Source organism: Hirundo rustica, chromosome Z, assembly GCF_015227805.2.
Source record: "Hirundo rustica isolate bHirRus1 chromosome Z, bHirRus1.pri.v3, whole genome shotgun sequence".
Classification (NCBI taxonomy): Eukaryota; Metazoa; Chordata; class Aves; order Passeriformes; family Hirundinidae; genus Hirundo; species Hirundo rustica.
The window spans coordinates 83,821,907-83,843,327 of NC_053488.1; the positions used below are offsets into that span (position 1 = coordinate 83,821,907).

Sequence of the window (21,421 nt, forward strand, 5' to 3'; positions counted from 1 at the left end):
AAATGGACCCTCCTTGGCAGGAATCAAGCTGTCTTGAGGGGGAAAGTCAGCTTAAAAATCACTTAAAGTGAATGATTTTTTTTTACCACAAAATATTTTCATTGTCTACTGCTTGACAAATACGCACCTCTCCTCTCATTTTAGAATGATTTTAGTTTAGTGAAGGCTGTTATTGTGGCATGAATATGTAGATCTATCCTACACGGAACACTTTTTTGTTACAGAAAAGGTATAAATTCTGAAAATAACTTTTCTAAATTGTGGAATAAAGGAAGTAAGAGGAACCAAAAAGCATTCATTCAGCAGAGGAGCTTGCTTCACATTTGGAAGCATATAGATGCATCTCCACCTGAAGCCCTGCACTTGTAGAAGGGGTCATGGATGATATGTGTTCGCTCTGGCAGGCACTGCTGGTTGAAAGAGCTGCAGGAATGCTGCCTTATAAACACGTGTGGGTACCCACTACATGTGAGCCGCAGCTCCTCACATGCTCGAATCAAGTTCAACAGTAACTACCTGCAGAACTGCAAACAGTGAACCAATGTTGGCACAGGCAATTGAAACTTACTACAGCTTAGTTTCTTCTGCACCCAAGTTCCCTGATCTGCTTTGTGACAGATTCTGTTACAATTTATGACAAATGCTCAGAGTGAATTGTTTCAAGCTCTGGTGGTGGTGGGTATGTGTTTTCTTTTGAGATAAAGTCAATTTGTATAATTTCTGAACAGGAAAATCCGTTGCTTAATGGATATTGCTCTCTCTAATCTGTAACATCCATGCAAAGTGATTGTGAGGTGGATATAAGCCTGCTGTGCCTGAACTGGTAACTGTTCATTTTTTTTATTCTGTTCTTAGATGCTGTAAACATGTATTATCACACCAAATTATGTCCAGTATAATTATCAAATTGTATCAGATTTGTCAGCATAAATACTGGAAGGTTGTTTTGGAAGGAGCTATTCTGTGAGTAGACATAAAGGAAATGTTTGTGAATACTCTCTTGCTGTAATATAAGTTGTAATATTTATTATAATTACACATAAAATTTACTTTGTAAATTGCTTTGTTTTAGTAATTTTGTGTATTTGTCTTGTGCTGTGTTTATACTTTGAGATGCCTGACAGAGAGCCTACAGCAAATTTCACATGGATTTCTTACACAGAAATACATACTAGGCATCAAAGTTTTGTAGACAATTATGCTTAGAACAAGTTTTTAAATGAAAATATAATATCTAAGCAACCCTAATACATATATTTTCAAGAAGAACTCCTTAGTGAGAAAGCCTAGGTCTGCTGAACAGTGCTTTGCAGCCCTTCCCTGCGCAGCTGGGCTCTTGGGGGCTTCCAGATGCATGCTGGAATCTGGTGCTGAGAGGTCCCAGGTAAAGACCAGGAACACTTGCCAGGTTTTCAAGGTGGAACTGTTGGAAGAACACTGGAGCACTATGAGCACTCAATTAATTTGCCAAGTCCTTAGTAAAAACAACAAACAAACAAACAAACAAACAACAACAAAATCAACAACAAAAAAACCCAACCCAAACCAAAACCAAACCAAAAAAACCCCAAAACGAACCAAACAAAAAAACCAAAACCCAAAAACAAACAAAGGAATATCCAACTGTGAAACAAGATGGATCCTGGCCTGCAAAACCCCCCACTTTTCACCAAGTAAAGGAGCAAAGAGGATCAGAAAGTTTCTGTGTAGTTGGAAGTGTGGGCTTGAACTTGGGCAAGAGCCCATGTTAAATGTGAATTGGAGACTTTACCTTGCCTAGTGATAAGAAAAAGAGAAGTAGGAAAAAAAAGTAGTACCTGGAGTGGCATGTGTTTTATAGCTAGCGTCCATTTAAATGGCAAGTTTCACTTCCTTTTCTCATGGAAAGAAAGAAAAAAAAAAGGTGAAGAAGTCACTGTTGCAACCTTCCTTGTGTAAAATGTTGTGACTGAGCACATTCCTATACTGGAGTTATTCTATTTGGGAACATTTGTGTAATATCAGTGTGTCACTCTGTCAATACAGTTTCTTAGCGGAGGTGAATTCTTCCTTAGGTTTTGTAGAGATAAGCTGAGACTGGCACGGGCTCATGCAAGAGGTCATTTTCAAGGACAGGAGTTGGAAAAATACACACAAAAATTTCTTTCTTCTGCAACTGAGATACTGATTTTCTTGTCAGCTTCAGAGTAGAGGTGAATTGGTTCCCTGTGCCTGAATTTGTTTCAGTTGCTCTCAATGATATGAGGAGAACAGAACTGAACCCAAAACTGCCCATTGCAAAATCTGTTAGAGAGTTACTCAACCAGGATGTCTTTTGCTCTGAGATTGATGCTGCTCTGGTTTTGAGAAGCCGATGCAATCAATGTCCAGATAAAAAAGGGCTTTAAAAGCAAGTGCTGTTGGACATACACAAATCTCAAATTGTGCGTTATGGTCTCTTAGGCGGTTCAACTTTTTCCTCCAGGGTTAAAAGAATGAGGAGCTGTTTGCAGTCTTGGCTGGAAGGTTACCTATGGCTTCATAATTAGTTTTGCATCAAGTTCTGCCCTCAATTGCATTGCTAAAATTCCTATAACTTCATTAGGGTTGACTGGGTTTGGCTAAGGCATTATTTGCCCTAAGCTTACCTACAGTCAAAAATTTGCTGAATGTTGGGTGTTCAGTAATTAAAGGTGTTTACAGGAAACAATACAGGCAGAACAGCAGAAGAACAGCAGTTCCCAAATCAAAGATGTGGCCACATGAAAAAGAGGAGAGGAGTGTGAAGAAAATTCAGGATTAGCATCCTCCAGAATTATGTGAGCAGGTGAAGCAATTCTGAGCTTTTCAGGAGCCAGCAATCTGGTCAGGAGGGCAGCTTGGGGCTAACATTTCTCTTGGTAGTATTGCTGATCCCAAATGAATCCCCTAGAGAACACAAGTTGTTTTTGTGTATCTGTCACTTGCATTCCCTAGGACACCAAGAACTTTTGGCGAGCAGCCTTCCAGCGTCTGAGAGGGGATTACAAGGAAGATGGAGAGGGGCTCCTCAGTGGGAATTGCAGTGACAGGATGGGGGGAAATGGCTTCAGACTGAAAGAGAGTAGGCTTAGATTCGATGTTGGGAAGAAATTATCTGAGGGTTGTGAGGCACTGGGACAGAGAAGCTATGGATATCCCATTCCCGGAAATGTCCAAAGCCAGGCTGGATGGGGCTTGGAGCAACCTGGCCTAGTGGAAGGTGACCCCTGACCAAGGCAAGGGGGATGGAACTAAGCGGTCTTAATTTAAGGCCCCTTCCAACCCAAGCCATTCTGTGGTTTAATGATCTTTGCTTCCTCTTTCTGTCCTCCCTGCTGTTCCAGCAGGTCTCCTGATGCACCAAGCAGCTGGGGACAAGACCTACTGGCAGACCTGCTACCCCTGTGCACCGTGGCTCCTCCCTCTCCCCTCTTTTCCTCCCTGCCTCCTTCTCTCCATCCTTTCTTCCCTCTCTCCCTCCCTCCCTCTTTCCCTCCCTCCCGGCGCTCGCACAGACCACGCCCCGGCCCCGCCGGCCCCGCCCCGCGCAGGCGCAGTGCGCACCCGCCGATCCGCTGACGCGAGGCCGGGCGGGGCGGGCCGGGCGCGCGCGGGGAGCGGGGCCGCGCTCGGCACTTCGGGGACGCTCCGGAGCGGGGCCGCGCCGGGGCCGGGCGGCCGCAGCCGCAGGTGAGGGCGAAGCGCGGGGACCCGGCTCGGTGGCGTCCCGCTCGGGCGGCCCGGCGGGGCCCGGGGGCGCCGCGTCCTGCGGGGCCTCCTGCGGCCGCGGGGGGAGCGGGGCCGCACTCGGCGAGCGGCGCGGGGGGGCTGCCTCGCCCCGGCGGGGCTTGCCCCGAGGGTCTCCCCCTCACCGGGGGCTGCCCGGAGGCCGCGGAGGAGCGCTGCTGGCTGCCGGCGCTCCCTGCGTGCGGGGCGGGACCGGGGGGTCCCGGCTGCACTTTGAGGGGCGGCGGGTGGTCACACCAGTGCCGGGGGTCGGCGCGGGGCGGTGAGGGGGCTCCGCTGCTGAGGGAGGGCAGGCGAGGGTGCCCCGGCTCCAGCGGGTACCCAGCGAGGGGTGCTCGGTGCGGGGACGGAGCCAAAGGGCGCCGTGGCCGGAGGGGCGAGCGGCGGGGCAGGGACGGGGTCCGGCAGGACGGGGGTCGGCGCTGGGAATGGCCGGGGTGGCGGCGGGAGTGTCCCGGTACGGAGTCGCGGCTGGCGGTGTGTGCGGACCGGGCTGCGGCGCTTGTGCCGCCCGCAAAAAGTATCTTTAACTCTCCTTTTTCCAGGCTTTGTTGTGCAGCCATTGTAATCGTTCTCTTCCTTTACCCGCGGCCCGTTCTGCTCGTCAAGTGTTTATTGTTCCCGGGTCTTTAAATAGGCTGGATGAGGTCTGGGTGCAGGAAGGAGTTTTGGGGATTAGTTCTGAGATGCAGTCATTACGAAGGGGGACGTAGCTGTAGGTTGTAATTAACTTGTCAGTTTCCTCTTCTCACTATTCGCAGAAAATTTAGGCCAAACTCTGTTTTTAGTAGGTACCGTTCGGGACTTTTCGCCTCCATATGAAAAGTGCGATATTAAGTTAAGAACTCTAGGAGTCTTGGCTCGGCTCCTTTGTGTAATGCAGGAGATGCAAGGTGCACCTCTTTTTCAGTTTTGTATGGCAAAGGGCTCTTCAGCTTGCATATTCTGAGTTTAATGAAACCGATGCTGTCTTGGACCTGCTGTGAAATCTGCATCAGAAATACTTTCCTTACTCATATAAATATGCCTCATACATTTGAATAGAATGTCACAGAATAGTTTTCCTTATTCTTTCCCCAGTGAGCTACACATAGAGATAATGCTAATGAATAACCTTCAGGGCACTCTTCCCACTTCTCTGATTTCATGGTAGAGCTTGTTCTGCAGTCCTGTTTAATATTAGAATATGCTGCAGAGTGTTGATAGTAAAAAAAAAAAAATTGTGTAGTAACTTGGATTAAATGCTATCCCGAATGCACTTCTTGCAATCTCTTTGATTCTGTGATTTTCAAAATTGTGCTTCTAAACCTTTTCCTTCGCTTTTAAAGTTCAAAAAATTGTAGTGAGGTGCTGGCACAAATTAGCATGCTGAGGTGCTTCAAAGAAACAAGACTGCTTCTAGTGAGCCAATGACACTAAGTGTCAAAAATGAATTAAAGTGACTTTGCCCCAGACAGCTTTTTATATTATTATTACTTTAAAGAATTTCTTCTGCTCTTCTGTAAAAGATTCATTATACTGAATGTCATCTGAGACCGTAGTTCAACTGTACTTGATCTGTAGCCTGGAGACTTCCGCAATTCATGGTATCATTGGCACAACTTCTGGTGATGTATGAAGCAGATCAGGAAAGGTTCTCAGCCAGAAGAAAAGGGTTTTGCCCAGATTCCGTGGTCTGGCTTGCAGTGGAGTCCCCCCAAATGACAGCAGAGCATGTGGAGCGATGATGAGCCCTGGGATTGTCTCAGGCAGCCGAGGAGGCAAGGCAGGGAAGGGAGTGTGAGCAGCTGGTATCCTGCTGGGGCAGTGTGTGGGGCTCAGAGGGGAAGAGAGATGCAGCTATTGCAGGAAGGGTTCTTATGCTGGCACATGACCTGTCTAGAGGCACACTGGGATCGGGCATACAAAATAAAGCCTTTCCTTTTCCCTCTGAATTCCAGGCCAGGTTGGATGAGGCATTGAGCAACCTGGTCTAGTGGGAGATGTCTCTGCCCATGGCAGGGTGGGTTGGAATGGGATGATCTTTGGGGTCCCTACCAACCTAGATTGTTCTATGAATTCTAGTCGCAAGTGTGGTTTTTAATTTGTTTTGTTTTCCAACAGGCTGAGAAAAATGCTGGAATTCTTAAAAAACAAACAAATAAACAAATCAACAAGCTATCTCATGTTGAATGTATCTCAGTGTAATACAATACTTGTATATGTTGCTTTGACAATAGTGATCAAGCCCATATTGCCTGGATCTAAAGGTATAATCTCTGTTGTCTGAAATAAGAGATCACTGAAGTTACCTCCGGGGCTGCTCTTGGTGTGGTCCAGCTGTTAGAAAGGGATAATTAATCAACACTACAAAGAAAGTGTTGGTAGAGATTCCAAAGGAATCTGCAGTGTATTCTGCTGGGAGTGTTTCTGTTTCTCTATCACCTCCACAAACACCACAACCAAAGCTGTCAGAAATACTCACGTTTTTCATGGTTGTTAGGTTGCTGAAATAGTTGTGATACCTAGTATATGGCTTTATTTATTTTTTTTATCTTCCCCCTTTTACTCTTTTAGATGATACGTCTGTGCTGGCAAAACTTCCTGTGAAACTGCACTATGACAAAAATTGAACAATTATGAAGTTCTTTAAGAATAGCGGCTTCAGAACGTATTCAGTGTTAGGCTGTTTCACTGTATCAATAGTGCAAAACTTTTCCCATGACACTTAATAGCTTATCAGAGTTGATTTTGACAGCCTGGGGCTGGGTTCACAGGGATGGATGCTTTTATCACAAATCTGGCATAGTGTTTATGACTGTCAGTGTGAGTGGGAAGTAAAAGCTTAAATAGATAGGGCAACATATATCCTGCTTTCCTTTCAAGGTCCTCTATTTTTTTTTTTTTTTTTTTTTTTTTTTTTTTTTTTTTTTTTTTTTTTTTTTTCTCCAATCCTCATAGCTGTATTGCATTGTCAGAGCACTGACTGGAAACATTTTTATAGTTTTCTTTTTAACTATTTGTGATGCAACAGGTTTATTTAAATTGGGAGATTAGAGCTTTGTGAATAAATTAGAAGCACTGCTGTGGAAGAATCTTTTCTCAATATGTTGGCTAGCCCTAAGCAAAGTGTCTTTGAAAAGCTACAAAGTAATTAAATGATGTTATATTGTAGTTTCTATGAGCAAAGGCGCACTTTCAGTGGACATTCGGGGCTTTTGAAAATTTTTCTGGGTTTATGTGAATTATTATAATTATGATTATGAAATCATTAATTATGATGAAATATTATGAATTCTTTTCATTAGGCTTTGTCTCTGAGGGCTTTACACAGTAGGAGGTGTTTTGGGGTGAAAATGTGCCTATGCAGTGTGGCACAGACAGCCTGTATCCTTTATCAGGAGGTTCTGACAAGGGAACCAGGCTGTGAGTGCATCAGGGTGGGAGATACAGGGAGTTGGAATGTGTGACTTGGTATTGGTGACACAAGTGTTTCAGAAGTGGATTTTCTGAAGATGTCTTTTGGATTTTGAGGTAGGAAGGGATCTGTCTGAACTCAGGAGGAGCTTGCAACCTGCGACAAGCTTTCAACCTGTCTCCTTTAATTGGCTTGTGTCTTTCAGAAGACTAAGAAAATTTGGGTGATTTTCCATGTTCAGTGTCCTGTAATCAATTTGATGTCTTCGATGCCTGTTCTGAGAAGCTGTTTTCAAGTGAGTCAGCTGTATTACTTTTTGAAAAATGCCCCAGCTACTGATTTGTATTATTGATGTTTTTGTTTTAAACTTGATGTAGGAAATACGTAATTTGATTTCTTTTTGTGGAAGCAGCGCTTTGTTAATATGAATGATGGTGGTCATATGATTCCTTGGGGCTTTTGTTTTACCGTCTTTGTGACTGATGCAGCTGCTAGATGGTGTGTTCTCTAGTTGTGAAATGTGAGATTTGTTTGGCAATGCCAGATATTCTGCTTGGTTTCTTTAATGTGAAATATTTAAAATATGAACAAGCTTACATACAGGAGAAAGTACAAACGAAAATAGCTCTTGAAGAGAAGTTTTGCTTTCAAACAAGTTCTTAGAGCTTTTGCCCTGACTTGTAGTCACTTAAATTTTGGGAAAAATCTCAAACCTTTCTCCATTTCCTTATTTAAGGGCATCGGTCTTTCCAGATGCCCCATGTCTGCTTGAATTGTCATATTGCACGTTTTGTTGTCCCTTTTCAAGGGCCCCTTCTCTGGAGGGTGCCCAGACAGTGATGCACATGGAAGGCTAATGACAGGGCAAAACTGCTGCTGTTCTCTGTGCAGGTGTGGATGGAACCAGAGCAGAATTGGTTGTCAGTAGGCAAAGCAGCAGGACTGTTTACCCGGGATGGCAGACACTTACTTTGGCTCCTGCCTCCTGGCATATGGACCTGTTTGTCCTGCCTCTCAGAAGTCTCTTTATTTGCCTGAAGTGGGAGGTGTAAGCTGCTTTAGGACAGAGGTCCTGTCTAAGCTGTTCTGCCTCGCAAGAGGAAGAACTGTTGGCACAAAGCTTATGGGAATGTGTTGTATGGATCTCATGGTTAAAAACTAGGGATGGGGTGATTTGAGTGCCTGTCCTTGCTCAGATGACTTAAAACTATGTGTTCTAACAAATATTGCAGTAATCAGCTACTCATCATGTGAGTCCTGTTATGAACGTTAGTTTCCATATTTGCAGGGCAGTGGGGAAAGAACTTTGTTCCTCTTTTCTTGATGAGGAGAATAAACTCATTTTATCAGTCTATTATTCAGAAATCACAGACCGGGATTTAGCATCCTGACAAGTGAAAATCATGGTGCATGGTAAATGAGCTTAATTCACACCATAACCATCTGGTCAAGTGCAAATTGTTATGAGGAAGATGAGGTGCCACGTAATGAAAAAATTCAGCGGAATGTGTGTGATTATGCTTAAATATTAGAGAGAATCTTATAGGCTGAAAAAAGCAAGGATAAATGTGAATTTCAACCCATTTCCTATTTCCTGACTGTTCCTTGGGATCTCCATGTGAGTGGCGTGTTCTGGTTTAACTTATATGTGTTCCACATGCATTTAATTTACAATTATGAGAACTTTGATTCCTTTGAATAATTAACCTTATCTGATAATGCTAATGGGAGGTATCCAGCAATATGTTATGATGATGATCTGAACCCAGCACATTTGCACTGTACTGGCTTTCTAAAGTTGAAGCTCTGGTTCTGAAATATATAATTGCAGTATAGTTGTTTACATTTTAAGACAATTTTGGAAGAAAACGATGCAAAATATTTCTTTAAACATTCAAACTTCTTCATAAACTTCTTAGGGATTGAAAATTAAGCAGAAAATTCACACTCAGACAGCAAAATCTGATGCTGTGGGCTTTGGGGACAGTTTGGTGCTGCAGGTACTTCATTAAAATGCCTCTGGGTAGTCCTGCCTTGTGCCCTGATCTGCTGCACCTCCTTGGCAGAGCTAATACTTGAGTGATTGCAGGATGATTTCTTTCATGCTGCTTAGGTCATGGGAAACTTACCCACTCAGTAATGTTTTTATCAGTTTGCTAACTCACCCTGTGGCTACACCTTGCTATTGCTCTTGCAGGTGGAGGCAAGGATCATGTCAGGAGGTGAGTGGAGGCAAAGCAGCACGGCTTTTCCCAGCAAATGCTGGGGATGAAGCATCAAACTCAGCTCAGCAGGATCATGGCATTGCTCTCACTTCAAACTTGTCATGTTTCCAGATACCTTTAAAGAGCTCTTCCTGGGACTGCTGTTCTCCAATTAGCTTTCCATCTGTGAGGAAACTGAATGATCCATGTAATGTTTAAATTCATGTTTTCAGGTAAATATTTATATTAAAGCAGAAATTCTACACTACATTAAGGAAGAGGGAAAACTTTATTCTGGAGGATTCAAACACTGCCCTGCGTCCTGTTGACAGATACCTAGCTCTTGAAGGGAGCCAAGAGGGAGAAAAGGGTTGCTCTTCTGCCTTGTCAACTTTTGGCTTCTCAGTGCCGGACTCCCAATCAGTTTCAGTGTTACAAAACACATGGTTCTGGGCAAGTTTACGGCTGCCCACAGAGTTTGAATAGAATTGAGGAAGTGAGTAGCACATCAGTTATTTAAAGAAAGCTGTGAGCGGCACTAGAATCCTACAGACATGGGTATGTGTTCTGTGTATATATATTTCTATTTTTTTTTTAGAAGCTGATTATCCACCATGGTGCCAGAATTGTAGGAAACTTGTGTTAATAGTTTATGCCTACCACCCCCTCTTCATTATCTTTCAGCTCAGTGTGAGTAACTTTTTAAGTAGTAGCAACTACAAGTTACAAAATATATGTGATGCTGTATTGCTGACACTTATTAACAATTTTAGTTCATTGCTGTTTATGTTGGTAGATTTTAACAGTGTTAGAAGTTTTGCTCTCTTTAATGTTAAACTTATAATATAGCAATGATTTTATGATTAGAAATTTAATCTGAGCTCTTATGTTTGCTGTTCTAAGCAAAGCTTGTTTTTTACAGTGGAATTAAAGTATTTCCACCAAGATGTATGTCCTATGAGACATTAAAAAAAAAAAAAAAAAAAAAAAAAAAGGACTTTGGAAGCTTACACATTGAAGCTGGAAATTAGGAATTAAACATTTCTACAAAGGAATTAAGGATAAATCTAGATAAATCAGCAATATTTAATTTACCAGGTTGCTTGAGCTGCCTTATGCTGCTCCCTTGATGGCTCTGCAAATCTAGCTAGTCTCCTGTGGTACTCACTTTTGTCATGGGGAAGTAAATGTGCCAGCATTCATTGTCTCTGTTCCTTGTTAGGCTTGGGCATTACCAAACACTGACATCTGTAATGATAAAAGGACTATTGTGGGCAATTTTGTGTTCCAAGTGAGGCTTGGTACCATATTTTACCCCGAGTCTGAGAATTTTGTCCTTAATGTCCAGACAGAGTTCTGTTACTTAAAGGATAAAAGTAATGAGATGATCATGTTATCACCTGTCTTGGGGTTGGTGAAGAGTTAACTCATCACTTATCTCAGTGATATCATTTGCTACAAGAGAGCCTGGCCTATATATTTGCTAATTTTTTTCAGGAATTGCTAAGTACCTTGTCTTAATGTAAATTTTGACACGTGGAGGAGTTTGCTGTGAGGCTCTAAATGAACCATGCTACAATCCCCCTAGCACTTCCCTTTAGCAAGAAGGGAGGGACTGAGATTTTGTGTTCCTACTGCAATTCCTTATTTTTTTCATAGTGTTCTAGCTGATGTGTGTACCTGATGATAATTGAGAGGCACAGTGATGCACTAAGACCTTGCTATGATAGTGCCTCCCATGTGCAGAACAAAAAGGCATTTTCTGTTCCCAAATCTTGCTATGCAGTAGCCTTTGTTCCACTGGTCATTTTTCTGATGTTTGGTGGCAGTGGGTGACATTGGGTAGGACTGTATAAAGCAACAGTTATCATTGGTGGTAACACCTTAGTAAGCAAGTTGTCTAGCCTGTGGTGGTAACATTTTTCTGTTTCTTGTAGCCTTGAGATGATGCGGTGGACTTTACCAGCATCTCCTGCCTTATTCCAAGGGAGGGGTTTGTGTGAAATGTTATTGTAGGTGCTCACATGGCTGTCCTGGCTCATGAAGCTCCAAGTTATGTCTTTTCTGAGACAAAGGGGTGAGCAGATATACACTGGACTTGCCCTCCTCTTAAAACTGATTTCCTTGATGATGATGAGTGTGCCAAATGCCCTGGCTTCTTCTGGGATGACTGCAGGGATTTATTGTCTGCTGCTGGCTTTCTCTTGCTGTTGGCTATCATTCCTAGTTTTTAGGAGGAGAAAGTATTTCAGTAAGGGAGTTGTAAACCTTACCTCTGGCAGCGTAGACATTTATATGAGCTCTTCTGCAGAATGTCAACCAAAATAAGCTAGAGTGGTTTAAACAGCCTAAATAATCACTCTTTGTATTGGTTGATCCTGAGTAAATAGGTTAGAAAGTACTTAAGAGCAGCTCAGCTGGAGCCTTATGGCATAGAGCAGGGACAAGCAGCTAAGGGTGCTGAGCTCTTCCATGACACAGCTGTTCCTAGAGGAGGAGACTCAAACCTGGGGCAGATGTTCACTGTGGCTTCTCCCTGCAAATAACCCTGCGATTACAGCTGAAATAAGAAAATCCCACTTCATCATCCTCATGGGGAATGAGTGTATTTTCTGGGTAGGCTGTAATGATCTGCTGGTGTGGAGTGAAAGAAGTGATTAAATTCAGGCATATTTCATGTGGGAAGCAGGGAATGGCAGTGCTGGCACCCTTCTGGTGGTGCTGCCAGGTGCCAGGGTGTGTGGTGTGGGGCTGCTCTGCATCTGTGTCTTGTCTTCCCCACGTGTGTACCGAAGTCCATGTTATGATTGTAACCAGCTCCCGCTACTAGCTCAGATTGTTTATTCATTAGTAAAATTAATTATAGGAGGGAGTTGGGCTGGAAAATGTGATTGTGCAAGATAAGAAGTTGCATGACAACACTTTATGGTCCTAAACAAGGAGTCTGGAATAAATAATGGCACTAAAAGAAATGGGAAGAGAAAAAAAGAGTGGGTCAGAGGGGAAAATGCTATCTTTGTATTGACTTTATTGTTTCAGTGCCATCCCAGATGTGTCTAACAAGTCTGACATTATTCGAGATTTTCATTACTAAGAGCCTTTCACAAGGCCCTGCAGAGTAACGCTCGTGTGTGTCACTGGAGCTGCCTGACACAGCTGTGCTGCCCTGTGGGTTGGGCAAAATATGCTCATAGGGGACGGGCGAGAGCTGGATTTTACCCCTGGTTTTAAAGGGAGTAAGAAACCACCAGAAACTACTTTCTAACTTCATGTCTATCTGGCCTTCTTCACCAAAACAAACTGTGCATTAGGCTTCCTGGTGAATTGTGTATGTCATTCCTGACACAGTGGTGTTTTAGTTCTGGAACCTGAGTAATTCTCATTGCTGCCGTCCATAGCTGTGCATATGTAAAAGCAAAGTAATTCGACACATTTTAAGGAGGAATATCATAAGCTACATGAAATAAGACTGCCATAACATCTCATCTTTAGGTGAACCCTTTGTTCTGTTTAAGAAGTTTAAATGCCCCATGTGCTTCTAATCCACTGTTATTGGCTAACCTGTGCTTTCCTATATGATTTTGTTGTTAGCATTGCTTTATTGTTTTAACTGGATGAATAATTTGATTGGCAGGGGCTTGTAATTGAAAAAATACTGTTCATTCATTGAATTGTAAAAGTGACCCTCACTTACTGGTGCTAACAGTGTGAGAGTATGGGTTGCTAAGTGCAATGTTTTAGTTTTTTTCTTTTCTGAGAGGAAATGCAGAGGAAACGAAAGTCGGCAGTGTTATTGCCAGCATTTCTTCACTCTGTTTTATGCTAGAATGAATTAAAAGAAAATTAATGCCAGTACAAATAACAGCACTGCTGATTGCTCCTTGTGTTTTTTGGGGTAACTGCCTGCTGCTTTCCTTTCAAATCTGTTGTGCTGTATTTTCAGCATAAAAAGGAAATGCTGTATCTCCTCCTAAATCCCTCTATCCCATTGTTCGTGGCTATAAGATGACTTTTCACTGTAACTTTGTGCTATTTGAGCTCTGCTGTGACTGGTGCTCCCTGTGCAAGCCCAGCCAGAGCTTCCTGCTTCCTGCTGTGGTGACAGCTGCTGGGGGGAATTTGCAAGAAGGGGGATTTGCTTGGGATCACGGTGCAAGGTATTACTTCTGTTAGGACTTCTGTACCTCCTGTGGCTTGTATGCATTTAGTGACTGACATGAAATGGTGGCTGTGATTCTGAGATGGTGACTGCTTGAGTAGCTTCAAAGCAAAAATTAGATCTGACTTTTTTTCTTCTGTGCTACTGTTGAAATTGATTTTTATGTGGAGCTGTGATCTTATGGGATTCTGTATCAAATATTCCACACACATGGAAAAAGAGCAGGATGCCATGGATTTTTAGTGAGTTATGTGAACTTTCCCTTCAGGCAAAAAGCGGGCCTATCCAATTTTCCACTCACACTCAAGACAGAGCTCAAAGGGCTTCAGAAGCCAATAGTTAACTCTCTTGGAGATGCTCTACCCTGCAGTTTTTTAAAATACCAGCTACAGTGGATAATAGTGTGCAAACGTGTGTGACAATTTTTTTCTCTTCCCAAACCTTGTTCTAGATGTCAAAATTAACCGGGACTACTTGGGAATGGCGAAACATAGCCCTGGGATCCTGCCATGAACAGTAAGAAAGCTGAGATACTTTGTGTATGCAAATAATTTTCCTTTAGTAAAAGAAACCCCAGTGAAACCTATACTCCAGTGAAAACGTTCCTGTTCAATTAACACTACCAGGAAACACGTTGTGTACCTTGGTGTGGAGGTGCTCCCAGCTTTCCAGACAGTAAAAAGGGAGCACAGTAGACCAAAGGGGTGGATCAGCTGGGGAGCATTCTTTGGGAAACTATAGTGGGAAAATCTCTGCAAGTCAGTATGGCTTTGGAGGTGGGAAGCTGCTATGGGTGGTGTATTAGGAAATTAATGAGGTGGTAGCTGAAGGGTGCTTTCCTGTAATGTGTAATTATATTGTGAGACTCCATTGTCAAGGGATATCTTGAGTGTAAATTAGATTGAAATGTGATTAGACAAATTAGTGGAAGAAAAAAAATGAATTTTGAAGTGCGCAAGGCTGAATTCCAGATGCAGTTTGGAGGAGGAAGTCCCTAAAACCCTGGCACTGGGAAGGTGCCAGAAGGCAGTGCCCTTTCACTATCACTACTCCTGAATCGACTGCTGTTAGGTAGCCTGGCTGATTGATTGGGTCTTCAGTCTGAGCTTTCCTGCCTGACTTTTTTGTGCTGCTTTTCTTATATGAAACTTAGTGTGTAACAGAGGTTGATTAAACAGTTCATGTAGCCAAGAAAGCAAGATAGCTTTAAAGATATTCTTGAGCATTGATCAAAATATTCAGGTATTTTTGTGTTGTGTTGAGACTTCCTAGTTTGAAAGATACGTAAATATTCATGTACGTACATGCTCTATATTCTTTACATAGCCTTTTCCAGATGCAGTAGACATCCTTAAATTAACACATTGAAAATTATTCTGATTAATTTTCCCGGTACAAAATAGATGACTTGAGAGGCTGTGTGGGTGAGTAACACATTTGTAAAGTGTGAACAGTGTCTGTGGAATACTTAAACAATTGTCAGCTTCACTGGGATAGAAATTAGAAGGCTTTTGCATTGTTACATATAATAATTTGGATATAGTCCATTGGAAATGTACATCTCTTGAAAACTCTTGTAATCTAAACTCTGTGCAGCAGTTTAAATACTTAACATGCAAATGTTCAAATGAAAAAATATTTTCTTTTGTAGGCTTCTGACCATGTCAAGTTTAATTCTTCAGTAGCATTTTTTTTCCCAAGGGCTTTCAAAAGCTGGTTTATATACTTGAGATGTTAGGCACTGTGAATATCTTGAAAATATCATGACTCTCTTTTGATGAACAAACTATAATTGTTAAATTCTTGTAGATAAAATCACTGAGCCTTCTGTTCTTTATTAGGAAAGGTGATAAAGACACAGGAAGCCTAGAGCTTTGTACAAAGTAGGGTATGTAACTCAAGCAGATTCTGCTAAGACTGATTACTTTTGGCTTTCTGAGAAGTTTGCTCAGCTTACCTGAAAAAGATAAATGTATAATTTGTAGAATATTAAATAGCTTTGGAATCTTTCCAGAATGCAGCTAAAGCTTCAGATTACTTTTTCTGATCATGGATTGACTGAGCTAACAATTTAAGCTGTGCTACTCAGAGGTAAAGCATTCCTTCATATTGATCTGTCTTATTTAGCAAATTCACTGTTTGAGAGGTTGGGACATCTAGAACGATCCTGGGGTTTTTTTTATTACCTGCCAATCAGTTAGGTTTTGTGGCTTCTCTTCTGACTTTTCTTTTAAGATGGTTATTGGAGCCAAAACAGCTGGACTGTTGTATGGTGTTCAAGATCCTTGTGTCTGGGACATTCTCAATGTCCATTTCTAGCACAAGTATCATCAGAAATCCAAATCTCATTTTGCTTTTAAAGCTGTTGTGTTAGAAAATATCCATGTGCCACTAACTGAAGCTGAATGACAAACATGTGAAGCGCATCTTACTCAGCTCTCATGTCATTTGTGAGGCTTATGATAAGGCAGTGAGTAATGTGAGCTGTGTTGTGCTCTGGGTACATTTCTGACCTAGTGTGTCCTGAATTATCAGTACAGTGTTTGTGCCATTTCCAGGTCTGCTCAAAATAGCTTTAGAAAGAAAATAAAGGAAAACCAATGCCTCTAAATTGATCTGCAGCCTGGTGTTCCCTTAGCTTCCACCTTTGCCCATAACAGCACTGCAAAATTAGGAACCTTGCTGACACTGTTGGTGTTGGAAATCATACTGGCTAACTTGATCTAGGAGCATTTTTCTCAGGCCTTTATTATTATATGTAGACTTTTCTTTCTCCCAAGAATGTAGCTTAGGAGAAGCCTCCAGGTAAAGGACATCGTTGAAGGAAGTAACAGCAGGTGGGAAGGCTTGGGGGTCAGTGGAAAGTGATTGCGAGGTAGCTTGTCATAAGGCTACTTGAATTGTAGCAATAAGGAAATACCAAAGAATCAATTTCTCAATGATGCAGGTGGTTCTGATACTCTGGTATGTGATATAGGAGAGGGTGCCAAAAGGTTTTACAGCAGAAAATGGGCTTTAATATTCTGATTTTTTTTTTGCTTTTATTGCCAGGTAATGTATACTGGCTGTTCAAGAGTCACTTGTGAAGGCTGGAAGATTTCAGTCTGCTGAACTGTATGTGTGTTGTTTTTCTAGGAAGCTTCACAGGCTTTTACTTCCTGTTTTTATCACTTGTTTCCAGTTTGATGTGAATTGGCCTTTTCATTAACACTTCCAGAGTAGTAGTTGGTGCCTCTAAATCTGTGACAGACTGTCCAGAATGGGGTTCCTGGCAAATGGAAGCAGTCCAGGGAGGGTAGGCCTCCTAACCTTGTACTGTAAGTCCTCTTGGGAGATAATGATTAAAAACCTTCCTCCAGTCATAAGCACAGAGGCAGAAGTTCAAATTACGTTTAGGAGAGGGTTGGCATGGAAACTGCTTTGTTGTCTGAATGTGGGCAAAAAGCAGGAGTTATGGGCATTGTCACTGGATGGGGCCTGCTCTGTTGTGGCTCTAGGAGCAGCAGTAGGAGAACAACAGCATTTTGGGCAGCTGCCACTGACAGGCCATCTGGGTGCTGTGCACAGCTCTGAACAATGCTTGGAGCTGCAGCTGGGGTTGACAAGAGGGTACAGATGATTGAGCCATTGAGCCAAGGGCAGAAGAGACAGAGCAGTGCTGCTGTCCAGGGAACAGAGCTGATGTGAACTCGGGTGAGTCAGTAACCTGTCAGGTCATCATGACTCTGGCAGAGAGCTGGCTTGTCTCATGCTTGCTTTCTTGTGTTTTGTGGCACTGGTCTCTGCTGCATCTTAGACTCGCTGTCACTGTGGTGTGTCATCTGCAGCCTATTCCTTGTCCCCCTCTCTTTGGTCCCAGGCTGGGATTGCTGCCTGGGGAAATGATCACATTAGGGCTCAAGGGAATAGGAGAGAAGTCCATTCATTCCTTGGAGCTGGATTATGCTATGCTGTAATTGCTGAAGCTCTCAGTGTTGAGAGTATAACATAAGGGCATCCAGCCCAGGTCTGATAGGCTTAGCACAGCTATTCAATGTAATACAGCATTTTCTTTTTGCCTATGGTGCCATTTTAAACTGCAGGTGTTTTACTTAGGTGTGATTTATACCTGGTGTATTAATGACTCCATCTGCTTCAGGGAACTGTTTTCTCTTTCTGTGTGAGTGAAATACTATACCAAGAAGCTCGGGGTTTTTTAATACTTGAAGTATTACTGAAGACTTCTAAGCTTGTGTGAGCATGCTGAAGCTTGTTTTATTTTGTCTTCCTAAAATAGGTTGAATAAAATTTTTACCAAACATATTTTTAAAGTACATTAATGAAGGCCATTCTGTAACTGCAGTTGGCAAGTGTGGTAGCACTGCTTTTGGTGGGTAAGACTTCTTCACATAATACAACTGCAAAATTTCCATTAGGATAAGATCTGTTCTTCTGCCTAGAGTTGTATTTTGACTGTTGGCTTCCTTTATGACACTGAGTTTTTAAAAATGCAGAACTTTGGCTGACTGAAGCTTATAGGTAGCTTCAGTTGTATTTTCTGTAGTCTATAACATGGAGTTTCTTTTGTGTCTGGACTTGATTTTTATGGAAAATATTTAAGTACTTATATACTTCTGGTTTGTGGGTGGAAGTTAGTAAATTATTCTACTTGGTAATGATTATTGGGTGATAGTTGATATAGATTAATGCTGCTCTTGAGTAATGCAGCTCTGGTGCCTGTTACAAAAACTGCGAGGCTGTGCTATTCTCCAGAGTTGTGTACGAAGTTCAGGCTGAAAACTGCCTACACCAAGCTGGTCTACATCTGACTTCTAAGATGATAATACTTATTTTAGGCATATATTCTCTGTATTTAGAGAGATATTCTCGTATTATTACTTATTTAGAGATTAAAGCTATTCTTTTAAGGGCATAGTTCAGTGTCAGATTTAATCAGTTGGGAGGGGCAGTGCTGCTTCCTTCTCTCTTTGCACAGTGGGTGCCAGGGATTTGCAGCTGCTGCCCAGACAGCGGCATCTCCCTGTCCCTCTGGTGGGAGGCTGTGCTGGCACTGCTTGTCCCCTGACAGCTGTTTGCTGTTGGCTTGTGCAGCTGGGTGGTTTGGTCCAGCACAAGGTAGGCAAGTGCTAGTTGGGTGAAACTACGTAACATGGGACTGTGGCTCTCAGTAGTGCTCCCAAGTAAGAATTCAGCCTCTTGCCCCTTGGATTCCATGAGCACTCTGTTTTTCAGCAGTTGTGTTTTGTTATCTTTTATTCAGGTTGTCTGCTGTGCAGGAGGAAGGACTGTGTTACCACTGTAGGTCAGGCTCAATCCCAGCATCTGCTTTGTGATTTCTGAGAATAATTTAAAACCAACTTGCCTGCTGTAGGAATGATGTTTGCTGAGGTCTGACCTCTGACCTGACGAGTGTTGCTCACATTCCCTGGATGCTCATGTTTGCACCTGAGGATGTGTGGGCTTGTTCATTTAGTGGGTTCCTAGGCTGTGCCCTGCACACTTTGCTGCTCCTTGGCGTGTCTTGTGTTACTAATATGCTGTTGTTTCTGAAGAGCTGGCTGTAACTGATACGAGTAGCCTACATAAGCAGTGTGCGCTATCCACCCTGAATAATCTAGAGCTTCCTGACAGATGAATTACAGGCATAAAAATAAGTTTCACAGAGTATCCACCACATGAGTTGCATTCAGTGGCATATGACAATGCATGTAGTGTGTTTATTTTATGGAGTTGGAATTAAAAGTAGTTCAACTTCACAGGAATGCTCAACCATTTTACATGGGTCTCAACCACACCTCTTTTAAATTGTCTTCCCATATTTAGGCTGAAGATGGTTAGAATAAATGTAATGGTTTTTACAGGAAATGAATCCTTATTCATTAATACACATACTCCTTCTTGCATTTCTGAAAGAACAATGGTAAAATACAGCAGCAGCTACAAGAGCAAACCCTGCAAACCAGAGACCTCAGGACCTTGCACAGGAGTGGAAATTCACCTCCTGGCAGGGGTTGAAAGTTTGTGGTGGTGATCATATTTGTCCTTTCTGTGGTAGAGGTATAAGTGGAGGTGTGAATTTCTGATGTTTATATGCTGGGAATGTAGAATCAACACTGAAGATGATAGAAACTCTATTGTTAAAGATGAACGTTAACCCAAATTTTCCTGAGAATGAAAAATCCTATTTTAACATGGACTTTTTTTGATCCCTTAATACTGTTGTATAATGTATTGGTCTCATTAGAGAAGCCTGTGTAATGTCCACAGGATGGTAAAAAAAAGGACTGTGATTTAAGCACCCATCCTAATTGCAGTAACCACACTGCACATCACACAAGACTTCACAAATAATGGAGTGATGATGGTAGGAGAACAGCTCAGGTGATGTGGCACTTTCTGAATGCTAGTTTTGTGATGGAGGAAGGATAAAGCCTATCCTATTTACTCAGCAGAGTTCTTTAACAGAGGAAAACCTGAAGTTTATTTGAACTAAGAGGATGTCCTGAGGTGCAGCAACACCAAGAGTTAAAGAACCATTTTATTCTGCCAGCTGCTGTAGTATCAGTGGGAGGGAGTGGGCAAGTTGGGTGCTGTTAAACAAGTCTGTTTGATGCTGTCTCAGTTGTAGCATGTTTAAAGTCTTGCAAAGCACACACTGATTTTATAATTCATGCTTACAGATGCTGTGTACTGTTTCCTTCCACTAAATGTCTAAGTCTGCTTTAGCAAAATAAGATTTTAGACAGGCTCTTAAATTAGGATAGCTTGTATCTACTCTCTGAAGTCAAAATTTTATTTGTCATGGTACAGAGCAGTTAAAGGGGAAAAGATGATTGGCAGAAGCTTTTGTTTTCTGTTATATATAAACTGCCACTGTGACCTTATGTAAAAATTTGCTTTTGTATCTTGAAAGTATTGGCTAAGAAAAAGGAATTTCTGTTTTGGGCTGTGAATTAATAACAATTTGCTTTAAGGAAATACCCAATATATGCTACAGCTACTAAATTTTTATCATTCAGTTATGTTTATAAATGTAAAATATATAAAAGACCAAAAATCTGAAGTGTGGCTCTTTACAGGGGTATTGCATAGTTTATATTTTGTGATATTTTCTAATAAATAAATGTCAGTAAATAGAAATGTTACAACTTTTTCACTGTCCCTTTAAGTGGAGGTATGATTTCATAAGGCAGAATGTAATCTGCAGTCTTTCATTTTGGTTAAAGGCTGTTAGACGCCATACTCTTGAGACAGAAAAAAGGAACTATGAATTTGTTTATCAATTGTATTAGATCTTAGAAATGGAAGTAATTAATATTTTGGCCTCTTCTATACAAATGAATGTGATCACCCTTGCTAATAAATAATTTGAGCTGTTTCTCTCTCTCTTATTAGGTGGCTTTAATGAGTCACAGCTTCCATTTTAGTAAATTGTTCATGGGATAGGCAGGCTCAGGAACAACTGGGTTAAACCAAGAGATTATTTAAAAAATCTAGGGCATGTGCTCTCTGTTCACTTGATTAGTTTTCATAATTCATCCTAGTTTCCGCAGCAAAGAGCAGCCTAATGCATGCAAACAAGAAGTGCTTTTCTTAGTTTTGTGCTCCTTCATCTCTAATTTTACCAGAGAAAGTAAGTGAAATGGGGAAACAGGTAGATTGTGTGTGAATGTTTGGAACAAATCTTGGTTTGTTTAGTGAAAATCTGTGGGATTGGAGAGCCAGGTGCTATTTGGGGATGTCTGTCTGTGACTCCGCTTCAGTTCTTTTCTGTTTGACTACAGGTGCATGAAGAACAGAGGAGATATTTCCGCTTATCAGAGATGATGTGGAGAGACTCTTTGTGAGTAACCGATGTGTGTTTTCTAAAAAGCCCAAAATGCTAATGTGGGAATTATTATTATTATTATTATT

General features: G+C 41.9%; 1 protein-coding gene across 5 annotated transcripts in view; it reads left to right on the top strand.

Annotated features, from left to right (window-relative positions):
- Positions 1-3,616: 3,616 nt before the first annotated feature.
- The window catches only part of KLHL13 (kelch like family member 13), a 78,431-nt gene continuing 60,626 nt past the window's right edge, over positions 3,617-21,421 (top strand). The window contains exons 1-3 of one of the 5 annotated variants that reach the window (XM_040089961.2): positions 3,617-3,690; positions 13,959-14,023; positions 21,292-21,350. In XM_040089961.2, the coding sequence (XP_039945895.1) occupies positions 21,331-21,350 (20 nt within the window). In that variant the 5' untranslated portion in view covers positions 3,617-3,690; positions 13,959-14,023; positions 21,292-21,330. Of the gene's footprint in view, positions 3,691-7,349; positions 7,440-13,958; positions 14,024-21,291; positions 21,351-21,421 lie in introns of all 5 variants that reach the window. The other 4 variants (XM_058424065.1, XM_040089960.2, XM_040089959.2 and 1 more) reach the window with 4 other exon arrangements.